Source organism: Sabethes cyaneus, chromosome 3, assembly GCF_943734655.1.
Source record: "Sabethes cyaneus chromosome 3, idSabCyanKW18_F2, whole genome shotgun sequence".
In the NCBI taxonomy this organism is placed as follows: domain Eukaryota; kingdom Metazoa; phylum Arthropoda; class Insecta; order Diptera; family Culicidae; genus Sabethes; species Sabethes cyaneus.
The window spans coordinates 184,457,757-184,472,810 of record NC_071355.1 but is presented as its reverse complement, the minus strand read 5'-3'; the positions used below and the strand labels follow the sequence as shown (position 1 = coordinate 184,472,810).

The following is a 15,054-nucleotide window of genomic DNA, read 5'->3' as shown; positions in this document are numbered from 1 at the left end:
GAATTGAACCTAATTTGGCATATGTGTGTTTTTGGAGACAATTTTTTTTTCAATGATGAATTGGGACCCCTCCCCACTTTAGGAGGGGAGGTCCTATACAAACGAAATACAAATTTCCTCATAACTCGAGAACTAATCCAGCAAATGGAACCAAATTTGGCGTGTAGGTGTTTTTGGAGGCAAGAATTTTTCTGTGATGAATTAGGACCTCTTCCCACATTAGGAGGGGGGGCTCCAATGCAAATGAAATACAAATTTCCCCATAACTCGAGAACTAATCAAGCAAATAGAACCAAATTCGGCATGTGGAGGTTTTTGGAGGCAAAAATATTTTCTACGGTGAATTAGGATCCTTCCACACTTCAAGAGGGGGGGCTTCTACACAAATAAAATACAAATTTCCTCATAATTCGAGAACTAATCAAGCAAATGGAACCATATTTGGCATGTGGGTGTTTTTGGAGGCAACCATTTTTCCCATTATGAATTAGGACTTCTTACCTTTTTATGAGGGGGGGGGGGCTCCCATTCAAACGAAATACAAATTTGCTCATAACTTTAGAACTAATCAAGCAAATGGAACCAAATTTGGCATGTGAGAGTTTTAGATGGCAGAATTTTTTTTCTGTGGTGTATTACGACCCCTTTCCCTTTTAAGAGGGTGGGCTCCCATACAAATGAAATACAAATTTCCTTATAATTTGAGTACTAATCAAGCAAATGGAACCAAATTTAGCATGTAGGAGATTTTTGAGTCTTGAATTTATTTTATGATAGTTAGAGACCTCTCACCCCTGTGGTAGGGGGATATGGACTCTCATACAAATAAAACAGAAATTTTTGCGAAACTCAAAAACTAATCCAACTCGAGAAATTCGAGACTCTTCCATAAAACATTAATCAATAACAAGACCACAAAAACTATCTATAGTAACACTAGATCATTCAGGACGAGACGGTCGCGAGTGTTGCCGGTGATCCGGCGTCGGAAGCCGGAAGCCCCCCACTGGGGGGCTTGCAAAACTCGAGATAGTGACAAAGATCATCCGAGATTCATGATTTATGTACAACACAGGTTAATTTGTGGCAATACGAAGTTTGTCGGGTCAGCTAGTTATGTATAAATCAGAGTTTCTGCGCATGGGCGGGAAAGACGGACACTTGATATGGGAAAGACGGACACTCGCGAAAAGGTGTCACGCGCCGACGAATTATCAGTATTAAGAAAGATTAACATATTTCATCATGTATTTAGGAAAGAATTGGCTTGGGAAAACCCCCTACCCAATTCCCCCTTTGAGCCAGGAAATAAAATGGTTCCCTTTTATAATCTTCAATATTTTAATTGGTGATGAATTAATCGTTTCTAAAAGTTGGCCTATTCCAACTGTTAAATGACTTCTGGATACTTTTACATGCAAGTATTTGTAATTGAAATCGTTGTTAGGCAAAATGAATACGGAATCTTTGTGTCCGTCTTTCCCTACCTTCGGGTGTCCGTCTTGCCCGACTTGGATACCATTTTTTCATACTTTAATAACTTTTTACTGAATATTCAAAAATTCACTAGATTTCCAATGGACATTCAGGGAAGGGTCAAACTAACGTAATGTCGTCGATATAGCACGAAAGTATTGCTTTTTAACGATTTACCAGCTATTTTCTTCACACACAAAATTACATCGGTTAGCGTATTTAGGCATTTTTTCTTTGTTTTGCTTATAAATTTGACAGCTGCGCTGCTAGAAATCGGCAGTTTAATTCAAAAGTGTTTATTCAGTCGATAGAAACATTTCCCATCATTGGTTTGCTTCAAAAAATTATTGTTTATGAAATATGATAAGTGTCCGTCTTTCCCGCAGTGTCCGTCTTTACTGCCCTTCCCCTACACATTTTCTAGTGAAACGAAAAAACCTATCCAGATCGATACACAAGCCAATTATTGTTTTGTGTTTTTACCAGCCCCCAACCAACTGAAAAGTTGAAGTTTTTCATGCCAATTTTCGGATTTTCACAGAGCACGTCTATTTGTATAAAATTTATCGTTATATTACCATCGAAAAAGTTAACCTAGCAACTAATTAATTACTTACAAAATGTACTAAAAAATAAGTAGATCCTCTTAAAGTAAAAATAATTTCAGTCAATATTTACACGAAACTCGTTCTAGCAATAACGTGGAAGAGGAAAAGTTTCCTGCCTCCGATTAAACATATTATTATTATTTTTTTTGTTCTAGGCACTATTGCTGTTTGGGCGTTGCAAGTGAGAGAGCCCGAGTTTTTCCGTAATTGGTACTGAGAGAAGTTTCCCATTTGCTTTGCTTTCGTCGTAGTGTAAGTACCGGTTATTTTCTCGTTGCCTCTACTCAAAAACAAAACTTCATTTCGTTAACAAACTTTGAATTAATGTTTTAAGAAATTGCTTGAAACTTTAGCTATTTCAACTGGACTGGACTGAACTGAACTGGTTTTATCGCATTGCACACCAGCCAGCCAGCAAAGTTGATGACATTTTCATCAACGTCCTAGCCGCTACCCCTCGCTCGGTTGACGACGACGGCGACGGTGACGCCGACGACCGAATCCGGACGGTTGTCGCCAGCTTTTGTGAAGCCTCCTGACCACTTCCGGTTGTCGCAACAAGAGGGCGGCGGGGGGCTGCTAACGAAACGATTAGTCCAGTCTGCACAGTCCGTCGGAATTCGAAACGGTGTGGTGTGAGTGAGAAGCGGATGTGGCAGGTGGGACATTTTGCAACTGTAATGAACGCTTATTTTTCTTTCACTATTTTACAGGGAAAACTCAGCAGCTTCGGTTTTCGCGTTCGCTCGATTTTCAGTATGTACAAGTTTTTAATTACTCGTTTCTCGCCTAACTTTTTCTCTGTTCGGTCTGTTTTCTAACTAACTGCAGCTCACTGCTCTGCCTTGTTTGTAGAAGATTGGAGAAGTGTGTAGGTAAACTTACTAACTTAAAAACGAGTGTATTTTTTTCATTATTCTAAGAACTAACGGAGGGAAGCAAAAGTTACGGACTTGGAAAGTAGAATGACAGAAGGCGTGGACGCGGACGCGTGCCGCGCGAAGTGAACTAATTTACATTTTACATACGTTTAATAATATCTCACCAAAGTGAGCAGTTTTAGAGTGTTCCGCACACTGCTGAAGTAGTAATAGGGCAGGATGAATATTGAACGCGGACGGCGACACCTCGTAAGGGTGTCCGGTTGACCGATGACAGGTCGTGTCGTTTTTTCTTCTTCTAAAGGATTTAAATTTTGATAATAAATTAAGCAAAGTTTGCGTCTTCTCCGGTGTAGTTTGCTTTTTACAAAATTATTCGCTACTCTGAATAGAACTACGGACGCTAGCTTTGTTACTTTGTACCTACGTCGTTGAATTTGATTCGAAGTAATAGAATAAGAAGAACAGAAGGATAAGTATGAAACAAAAAAAATGAGTTGCTTAAAAAAATGTCATCTTAAGTTAATTATTGTCATGTGTCACGCAATTTGTATGAATATTCAGGTGGAAGATTCATCATAATTCGTTTCGAACCAAGCTCGTCGTCAAACGGTGTGCAACCACGTGCGACGATGTTTGAAATGAATTGTGAATGGCACCATAACGCCTTATCTAAATATAAAACCAATTTGCTTATCTATTACTCGATAGGCTTTAACTATTCGACTTTGACGATTCATTCTCTAAAAGAATCAACTTGTAGCTATACACAAACTTATTTTCCCTTCCTGTTCAGATTGAAAATAATCTCATACATTTTTTTTGTTATATTCGAGCCATTCGTACTAAATCTTCGTAAAAATAAGCACTTAATTCTGTTCCGTCGTCATGCAATCCAGTGAGTGTCGATCATTGCTAAAGTATGACAAAGAATGGCACATTCGGTTAGGCATGCACTTTTTTATGAGATTACATTTCGTTGTCATTTAAGTCACTTGCTTTCGTCGGCTCAGGACGATCGTGCGTATTTTGTTTTTCCTCTATTGTTCGATTTACCATAAAATATTGTATTGTAGATAATTCCTTCTGAGCACGGTTTACTATGCCTAGTTTTTTTTCTTCCATTCTTTCATTAATTAAAATCAGAGCTTCACATTAAAACAAATAACTGCTGCTCCAACCCTACCATTAGGCTTAAGGATATATTTACAATCACAGTTTGGCCAAACCATCCAGCGATTGCCTCTGGAAAAAAAAACAAAAAAAAAACAATGGAAATGTTAGTACGAAGCGTGTCTTTCCAATGAAAACCTAAACTTACCAGAAAGAGTTATTTGAGATCAAATAAGCCCCTCGGGCTGAAGCCTCCCGTCCAGATGATCGTTTTTTTTGTTTGTTTTTACTAGGTATTTAGATATAAACTCTGTCGTTTCACTTTTAACGGCACTATTGTTATAATATTTGCTCTCTCTTTCTACGTTGTCAATTTGAACTATGCTGCCATCTGCGTACTTTAACGTAAATTTTGCGCGTATTCTTAAGTTGGCTTTAAAATGTTTCGTTGTTTGTTTTGCTCGCATTTGTTCCTTAAAAGTTGTTCCTTTTCGTCGTTCCTTGATTGTGGCTGCTGCTGCTGCTGTTGCTGCTCGTCTACACGACAATTTCGTGTATCACTCGTCGATTGCGGGAGTTCGGTGTGGAGTAGCCACTTTCCAGGGCCAGGGCGTCGTCGTAGCTCATCGAGAGGTGCTGATTCGGACCGGGTGATTTGACTTCATCCTGTTCCATGTACGGGTCTGGCAAGCCACTAACATCGTGGTACGGAGATTCGGCAACAAAATCTGTAAGAAGCAGAGGAAGAAAAAGAGTTTTAGACTTCGCTGCTTTACCCAGAATTCCAGAGCAATTGACTTACCCATATGCTGGTCCATCCTTTTCTTCGGTTTGTGCACCGAAGCGTACGGATCGCTGCAGTAGTCTTGACGGGACGGGTTCTGGCTGTTGCGCATATTATGGTGATAGTCATCGCCTCCGTGCTGGCTGGCTGTAGTCATCAAGTGCGGGTAGGGAGCATAATCATCAACCGCTCCGTAGCCTCCGTGTGTCATCGGGTCATATCCGTAGTTTTGCTGGAGTGGCTGGTCCATGTAGTTGTGCTGTGGTATCATATTGGCCGAATTGGACGCAGCGGCTGACATTTTCAGCTGCCAAATCGAGTCCTGGGAGTTTACGCTTCCACCGTTATTAGAGTTTGAGTACGAATTTTCGACATAACCCATGTTGGACCCTGTTAAACGAAGAAAAAATTGAACTTAGTAAAATAACTTCTTAAAAACAAAAAAAAATTGTACTTACAGTCATTCTGCGGAACTTGCGGCATCATGGCGTTCTGCTGGTGATATCCGTAAGTCTGTTGACTAGCGTACAACGCTGCATTCTGGTCCATTGCCAAATCCATCGAGTGTTCCAGAGCTTTATTTTCCAGGCTGCTGGCTGAATAGTATGGTGGAGGAGCTTGATTTTGCTGAGCCACAATCGACGGGTGAATCGAATCGATGTCATATTCCTTGGCTTTGGCCGTTTCCTTCGATTGCTTACGCTTACAGCGACAGAACAACAGTAGCAGAACGACGAAAATACCCGCAACAATGCAAGATACACCGATACCGATCAGAGTATGCAGTTCTACGAAGGACGCCTCCTGAATTAGTGATGGTCCAACTGAAAAAAACAACAATTTAGTCTCCTCCATCAGACAAACCAACTTGTTTATAATACTCACTATCAGCTTCAACATATTCTCCACAGTACTCGTGATTAATCTTCAAACACAACTTAACTCGCACTCTCGGGTTCAGCTCATCCTCCAACGCTGGCAGCGGAATGTCCTCCAACCCGTTTCCAAGCGACCGTCCATTATTTCTCCTGTTGGCTACGAAGTGTTCGATCTTTCGCTCCTTATAGGTCGGTTCGTGTCCATTGACCTGCAGTTCGATAGTCTCGATAATGTGCCAAGCCGCCATTGGTGTATCACCGTAAATCACCGACTCCACGATGGCGATCATCGAAAGGCACGTGGGTCCAACGCTCAGAGCAAGAATGCGCGTTTCCGGATCGAACGAAGCCTGCTGAGGAACGGGCACTTTCTCTACCTTTGTCGTGGCACTGATTTCGTTGGAATGCTCCGAAACTCCCTTGGTGTTCAGAGCTTTCACCTTAAACACGTAACTCTGGTGATGATCAAGGGGAGTAATGGAACAGGGAACTTCCCGTTGGCAGTCGAACTCCATCCATTCGGCTCCGCTAGCAGAAACAACGGCACATTCGTCGGTAACGAGACTTTCGTTCGGAATTACAATTTTACGATAGGAAACGAAGTATTTCGTATTGGTAAGGCCTCCATCAAAGCCGGGCGTCCAGGAGAGTACGACATAATTCGGACCAAGTTCTACAGCTTTCAGCTTCGTTGGCTTCTCCGGTGGACCCTTCGGTTGCAGCCGGATTGGCACATGGATGGTATTCAGTGCGTTCGAAACACGACAGTGATAGTCCCCATAATCTTGATGGCGCAAGTTATTAATCTTTAGCACACTCATGTAGACGTCGTTGCTGTCCGATGAAGATCCGATTTCGTAATGATCGCTGTTACTCAGCGGAGCTGTATTGCTTCCAAATTGCCACAAAAACTCGGGTTTGGGATACGATTGAACCTTGCACACAACTTCGGCAGTTTCCTTAATATCGTTGGCCACTTTATTATACTGATGTAAAACAATCGGTTCATGTTCAATCTTCAAGTGCATGGTAGAGTTGGCCTTATTAACCTCATTTTCATACAAGCAAGTGTACTGACCGCGATCCCCGGACATAAGATCATTCCCATTAGAACGCACCTTTCCGGCAAATCTAAGCATACTTTGCACCGTGACCATACCATTAGGACCCTTCGCAACGTTCGTCTTCACATCGAACATGTGCAAATCGGGGGTAATTTCTATGTCATCCTTCAACCACGTAATTGTGGGCTCAGGTTTACCCTTGGCACTGCACGTAACCGTAAAATCAGTTTCGCCAGCTCGACGAATCATATTGGACTGCAGCTTGGCCAAAAATTGCGGAGGTTGATGTACCTCCAAAGTCGCACTAGCCATTCCACCGTTTCCGAGATCATTTCCAGCATGACAATAGTACTTGCCCTCGCTTTGCAGCCCGGCTTTCGGAATCAGATACTGAGCACCCTGAGCAATCACGGTAGTTGAAATTTCCCCTCCGACATCCCGATACCAACGGTACTGAGCTAGCGGCCAACCAGGGGGATCAGCCTTACACATCAGGCTAACACTATTCCCAACGTGAACCACCGGTTTCTCCGGAGTAATCACTGACTGTCCGGGACGATGCCGTACAAGCAAAGCAATCGAGGCGTTACCCTCTCGTTCCAAAGTTTTTCCACCGTACGGTTTCATAATATTTATACCCCTGCAGACATAAGTCCCAGCATCTTCAGCTCGCACATCACGCAACGTCAGCGTTTCACCAATTTGACGGAATTCCATCTCACCCTCCTTCAGCCACTCGATCGTTACCGGCGGAGGATTCGCCGTTACGTTACACTTAATCTGAACCATTTCCTTCTCTTCCGCTTCCTTCGTCTTCGATTCGACGTGCACGATCGGTGGATAGAGGACATTCAGCGCAATTTCCTGCTCGCCCACCTTGCCGAGTCCATTGTCGGCCGAGCAAGCGTACTTCCCGGCATCCTGCAGCGAAACCCGATGGATGGTGTGTACCGTATGGGACGAAATGAACCGTCCGTTGCGAGTCCACTGCACACGTTCCGGTTTCGGTTTGGCATCCACGTTGCATTCCAGCTTGGCCGTCTGGTCACGTTCGACACTCAGAGGGTTTTCCGGTCCGATGTCAACGCGCGGGAAGTCTGTAAGGTAGGAAAAGAAAAAAAACACGAAAATTGAAAATTAGTAAAGACGAACGACAAGTGAAATGGGCAATGTTTTATTTATATGATATGAACTAAAAAGTTCGAAAAATAGTTTTGTTGTGCTCGAAAAAAAGAATTGTACTTTTGTACTCTTTAAAAAAATCCTATTCAGCGTCACAAATAGAACAATACTTTGAAGGTGGCAACACCGTTTCATGCGCCTAGGGAAATTTGTCTGTCTTGTATTGAAAATTAGGTTTAATTCCATCACCTTAATTTCCAATATAGTTCGCTTCAGTCGACAACTCATAAACCGTTCTTGCAACAATTAGCCGATTCATTGGAAACAAAATCGGGTGATTCGACCTACGCAGACCTACGCACTAAATTGGTGTAAAAGTTGCAGGAATTTTTTGTTGGGACTAAGCACTCTCCACTCCACTGTCAAAACAATATCAACAACAGCATCAGTGTTTTATTGTTATTGTTATACTCCAAAACATTATTTATGTATTTAAAAATATTCTAATAAATATTTCTTGGTTACACTCAAGCCTCATTTTGCGTCCATTATTGGGGAGATGTAATGTCTTTACTTGCAAAGTTATTTGCAAGTTATTCAACCTCCTCTCCGAGGCTGCCCGCACCTTGGACTTAACGCTACCCATCTAATCCTGTGCAACATTTACGCCGTCTTTCTAACACACTTTCATGCACTCTTTTTTTCAAATCCTGGTCGTTTATGAAGACCTTCCCTGTTTTCCTGAGCTTGCCCTTCACAATCGCCCAAAATTTTTCTATTGGACGAAGCTCTGGCGAGTTTGGTGGATTTGCCTCCTTCGGCACTAAACCAACATCGTTGGCTCCGTACCACCACCGGTTTTGCGTATTGCAATAATGTCAGATCCGACCAAAACAAACCTTCGTGGCATTGTACAGTAATCCAAAAGCGCGAAAAGTGGAACTTTTTTCCTGTGTGTATTGTTATCATTTTATCGTTTATGGTTTTCAGCACTTTTGTTCGTATGAGTTGAGTATCCCCCTTAATCTAAAACTGTCAAAAGCTAGTCATCGCTTTCTATTAAGAAAATAAAAACATAACTTTTTTGTGTTACGCAATCTAGACATAGTTTCTTTGACAAAGTTGTAAACAATGTAAAAACAAGTAACTTTGCTGAAGAAATAAAATTTATATCTTTATCGAGTGCTGAACTATAGGACATATTCTTTAAAACTTCTTTAAAAATTGGTTTTTTCATACTTAGCTTTTGTTAGTTGCATTTTACAAGAATACAATGTTCTAGGCAATTATCGAAGCACTCCAAATACACGTTTTTGCAGAAGACCGCAAATCTTTTGGACCTTTACTAGCTAAGTTGTCGCATATTCAAGCTTTAAATTTCCATAGCTTCACGAGCCTATGGGGTAAAATGGGGCAAGCAAATTTCTCAAATCAGCGCTTCATCTTACAGCTTAAGTCAAGTACTATAAACTTGTATGGGTTCCGATTGTCCCCAACCACCCAAATGAGCGTCCGGCAAGCATACGTTTTATGTGTTTCGCGTTCGCTAAAGGCTCGATATACGTCCATTTTTTTGGTTTAGTAGACACATTGTTTCTTCGAAAAAGTTATAGAAAATATAAAGGCAAACAACTTTGCTAAAGAATTACCATTTCTACGTTTATCTAGTGCAGAGTTATAGAGCATTTTCTTTAGAAATTCTTTAAAAATAAGTTTTTCATACTTAGCGTATATTGGTTGCATTTTACAAGAATATATGGTTTCAGGCGATTATTGAAGGACTCAAAACACTTGTTTTGAAGATGGTTTCCAATCTCTAGGACCTTTCCTTACACAGTTATCGCTATTTAAGCTTTATTTTTCCTTAACGTCACGAGCCAAAAGCGATAACTTTGTAAGGAAAGGTCCTAGAGATTTGCAATTTTCTGCAAAAACGTGTATTTTAAGTCTTTCAATAATCGCCTGGGGTCATATATTCTTGTAAAATGCTTGTAAAATGCAACTAACATAAGCTAAGTATGAAAAACTTATTCTTAAAGAATTTCCAAGGAAAATGGTCTATAGCTCTGCGCTCGATAGAGATTGAAATGTCATTTCTTGGGCAAAGTTGTTTGCCTTTATATTTTCTATAACTTTGCCGAAGAAACCATGTGTTTATCTACTAACACAAAAGAATAGACGTGTATTGAGGCGTGTATTGTATTGTGAACGCAAAACACATAAAACGTATGCATGCCGGACTCTCATTTGGGTGGTTGGGGACAAGCAGAACCCATACAAGTTTATAGTACTTGACTTAAGCTTTAAGATGAAGCACTGATTTCATAAATCCACTTGCCCCATTTTATCCCATAGGCTCGTGAAGATATGGAAATTTAAAGGTTGTATATATGATAACTTACAAAGTAAAAGTCCCAGAGATTTGCGGTCTTCTGCAAAAACTTGTATTTTGAGTGCTTCGATAATTTCCTAAAACAATGTGTTTTTGTAAAATGCAACTGACAAAAGCTAAGAATGAAAAACCAAATTTTAAAGAAATTTTAAAGAATATGCCCTATAGTTCAGCACTCGATAAAGGTAGAAATTTTATTTCTTCAGCAAAGTTGCTTTTTTTTACATTATTTACAGCTTTGCCGAAGAAACTATGTCTATATTTCGTAACACAGAAAAGTTTTTTTTTTATTTTCTTAACAGTAAGCAATGACCAACTTTTGACAGTTTTAAATTAAGAGAAATATTCATACGAACAAAAGTGCTGAAGACTATAAATGATAAAATGAAAGCAAAAGACGCTAGGAAAAAAGTTCCACTTTTCATCCTTTTGGATCATTGTGCATCGGAGGGACTGCAGGCGCTTCTGGAGGCATTCTTCTTTATACCGTGGACCCCCGATCGTTTGACCATTTTTAATCTGAACACTTTTTAATCTGAACCCCGCTGGTTTGCACGACGTGCAAATTAAAAATGGTTCAAATGTCATTCTCAACATAACATCATTTGTTTATGCAGACAATGCACATAAACACGATTTGTTTGTACTGACCTAGCGTGTTTAATCGGTTTCACATTTGGTTTTCCTAACGATTAAGATAGAAATTCTATCAGAAAATGCAATATTCGCACTTGCAACTGCCGACTAAAACAAACCACCAAAACAATAACAAAGAGCAGGGCGGCCAGGTCACAGTGGTTTTAGCATATTTCGGGTTACCAGTTGTTCAAATTAAAAAGTAACCCCATTAGTTTGCATGAGGAATCGTTCAAACGAACGGGGGTCCACTGTATATTTAGCTGTTCATGGTCGTTATATACGGCTTGCTGAATTTGTCGCACCCACAGATCGCCTGCCACACCAAGTAGGATATGTTGCTGCTCCGTCGTAATTGCCTATTCCCGTCCTATCTAACACAAGTTATTAAAAATATCAGCATTTTTATGACACACAATGCAAAAGTAGTTATTCCCTAATATTTTAGTTTGTTGTCTATAATACGTGATCAATCAAAGTGAGCTGAGATCTATTTAAATGCTTTTTATCATTAAAGTAATCCTACCAGCCAAATTTCCAACGTTTTTTCGTGTGACGAAGAAGAAAATGCCGACTAATCGTTCTAATTTCCGTCATTCATAAATGAGTATAACTCAAGCAAGGCATTGTCGATATTCTACAGCCATGAAAACTTGCCTGACCTGCAGAAATTTTGCAGAATAACATTTGTCATGCCGTCCTACACAAATACATGCGCGTTAGCTTCGAAAACATTGTTGTGATTTTTAGTTCGGCCGATGAAAAATTTTGATGAACGGATTTTAAAACGGTACGACGAATTTAAAAAAATAACCCAACTAGCATTTTTATGTGTATATAAAAGTTAAAAATCAGCATTACGTACATATATACATGCTATTAAATCGTATTTGATGCGCAAAATTGGCATATCCGTGCTATTTTGGAGGCGATATACGTGATGAGGAATAAACATACGCATGTCATCGATATAAGTAATTATATACGACAATATGCGATTAAGCCCGACCCGCACCGTACTGCTTTACGATTCTGTACTGAATATCGTATGTATGTCAGCTATTATCATTATATACGACTGGCGGACTTTATTAAGCTTTAGTTACGACTCCGAATTTGTTGAGAGTTATTTACGATAATTTTCGGTTATTGATGTACGATTTGGTGCTTGCTGAGAAAGTCAGTTGCTAATTTCAATAATATGCTTAAATAATCGCTTTTGTGTTTTAGTCAAATCAGCACAAGGACTTCTGGAGTATTCATTAAATCCATCCAACAAATGATGAAAATGAGAATAGCTTTACTTACTACGACGGGAATTAGAAATAAACCCTACTTCTTGCCAAATTTATCAACCTTTTTCTTCCGGAACATCCAGGCGGGACTTGCTGACGAAAAAAATCAGGCCGGGGATCCGCTTTAATGTTCGTCTCGCGGTACAGCTTCCTGGTGCGGGATTTGGCCATCGTATTCTGTTTATCAGTTCGGTTAAGCGCCTTCCTTACCTTGACGACATGAAGTCCGGTCCGCTTCATTGTCTGGTGAACGAATAAGACGGAAAAATAGACTTTTCGGGCTACGTCCCGAATCGAAAGGTTCGAATTGTGCTTAAAGTAATCCCTCATCTTCTTTGCCTTCACGGGGTCAATCGTCTTCGCTTTTCTTCCACTATCAACTCGTCGTTGGGTCGTCTGAGTCTCCTTAAACGATTTTACCATACAGAACACGGCAAAGCAAAACCTGGGTGCGAATTCCGTTATCGAAATTTTACCTTCTGTTTTTATACGACAGGCTTCGCAACCAACTGTTAGAATACAGGACAGTGCGGGGTCAGTGCTACGATCCTATTGACTCTAACAGCCTCTCCCAGCCGAGATTCGAACATACGACGACTGGCTTAATAGACCAGCGTTTTACCTCGAGGCCAACTGGGAGGCACACAGAACACGGTCGAATGGTCGATTCCCAACTATTTTGCGATCCACCTGTGGGACTAGTCTGGATTTACCAGAACCGCGCAAAATAATTTTTTGTCGAAGTACTTCTTGCTTGGAAGTCGAGATGGCTTGACATATTGAGATGAAATTTTGCACATATGAACATTACACTCTAAGCTAGTTTTACCCAAAATTTCATCAATTTTTATCCATGCAAAAAAAAGTTATCTTCAAATATTGTGGATTTTCGGCTTTACAGTCAGCTTTATATCAAAAACGGCTTTTTTTATACTGCCTGACGTTTCGGCCTTCGGTTTTGGCCTTATTCAAAGGAAATATGGTTACGTTTGTTGTCTAGTCGTTGATTACCAACGGACGGACGTTCAAATTTTAACGGCTCTAAATGCATTAGTTTGGTGCTAAAATAATGTACACACCTAAACCTTTTGACCATAGTGCACGAAAGAAAGTGTGGCATTTTTTTTCGAGTACAGTCTTTAGTAAAACTTTGTCAATGTACCTACTGGTATGGACGACCATTTTTTCGGGTTATTTAATTTTCATCTTGCTTGTTGTTTAATGTATCTTTGAACAGGTCACGTGTAAAATATTTATGTTCAGTTTACAGTCGATATTTTGAAGGGTATTCCTTCATTCGAAGGATGAAACGATTTTGAATATCTCCTTTATCATTGCAATACAAAAAGTTATCGGTTTCTCTATAATCGATTTTACTCGGGTGCATCGAATATAGATTGCAGTTTCGCTAATATAAATATCAGAAAAGATTTGCATTGTTCAAAACAGCCAATCATAATTGTAAATCACCTACATTCGATCAGTAAACATTCGATCTACATGTGATCAAATTATATTGAATGTAATGGACGTAATGGTATCCATGTCGAGCAACAAATGAATATAAGCGAGCATATCATAAAATGTTCAGGCCAACAATCGGAAAATAGGTTTATTCTGAGCATTAAATTTTACCATCCATTGTCTGTCCATAGTTAGTGAAATTAGTGTTTCAAAATCATTTTATCTAACGGTGTTTACATGTACCAGAAAAAAAAATAAAAACATATATGAATTTTAGATTACAGCCAATTGTGCTGCAGTTATTATTATGGAAGACTTCGACCCACCGAGTGCGTCTGCACCGTGGTCGATTTTCCTCTTTCCAGCTCGCAGGCTGGGAGTTTTTTTTACGCAAAACTCACCCATTATCGTGTGGTGCACTTCTCGCGCACGGTAACTGTTTGTCTAACCCATTGGCAGCTTCAACTAACGGCAAACAGCGTAATGAATCAAATGATGTGTACCGTCACGTCACGGTTTCACCTCCTCGCCAAAGGCGCAGTTATGCAATGTGTTGTGCTCTTCCCCCAGGCCTTCCAGGGTCGATTGTCTAGCTAGAGAGAGCTAGAGCTTCGGTCATCTTCATCCAGTCCGTTTATGACAGGGTTTGAACTAGATGTTAGATGAGCAGCAGCACCAGCAGCAGCAGCACAATCAAACCATAATAGCCCTACAATAAACTCACCCAATCTAATTCAATCTACTATTAGCAGACAAAGATCTACACGGATAGCTTCTTGTGGCCCAACTTTGGTCTCGGTCGGCTGCTCGGTGCTCGATGGTCCGTTTTTGGCTTGCTGTTAGTCGTCGACCTCGACCCGCAGCAGCGTCGGATGATTGCGAAAAAAATATAATCATTGAAATTAAATCGTTTCAGATACAGCATCCCAGATATCAATAAAAAAATATCGATTAGCTAGAACATAATTGTTGCCAGATTTGTACCATCATTTCATCAGATGGTCGGGCAGCTTGTGCACGGGGTAAATGAATAGTTTTATTGTAAATTAAAAGCTTTTAATATTATTTCGAATACAATTAAATGTAATCAACGGAGGATAGCGGATGTTTGTTTTATTTTTAGTTGAAGCTTTCAATGACACCAATTGACGTATAGTTTCTAGCGGTCCGATAGGAATTGAAATTTTTCGATGGTTCAAAATTATCGGAAAGCGGCAAATTAAAATATTGACCATAACATTGGTGATTTGGTTGGTGGTTAGATTGCGTTTTGCTTCGGGAACATTTTTCGTAATTTCAAGCAGAAAGGTATCCAGCTTTGGATCACCGCTTGATAAACGC

At 40.2% G+C, this 15,054-nt stretch overlaps 1 protein-coding gene across 1 annotated transcript in view; it reads right to left on the bottom strand.

The window, feature by feature from the left end:
• Positions 1 to 2,059: 2,059 nt before the first annotated feature.
• The window catches only part of LOC128744733 (hemicentin-1-like), a 201,632-nt gene continuing 188,637 nt past the window's right edge, over positions 2,060 to 15,054 (bottom strand). The window contains exons 5-9 of the mRNA XM_053841935.1: positions 5,748 to 7,901; positions 5,321 to 5,686; positions 4,881 to 5,252; positions 4,287 to 4,806; positions 2,060 to 4,210 (exon numbers count right to left, since the gene is read on the bottom strand). Of these exons, the coding sequence (XP_053697910.1) occupies positions 4,616 to 4,806; positions 4,881 to 5,252; positions 5,321 to 5,686; positions 5,748 to 7,901 (3,083 nt within the window). The 3' untranslated portion in view covers positions 2,060 to 4,210; positions 4,287 to 4,615. The remainder of the gene's footprint in view (positions 4,211 to 4,286; positions 4,807 to 4,880; positions 5,253 to 5,320; positions 5,687 to 5,747; positions 7,902 to 15,054) is intronic.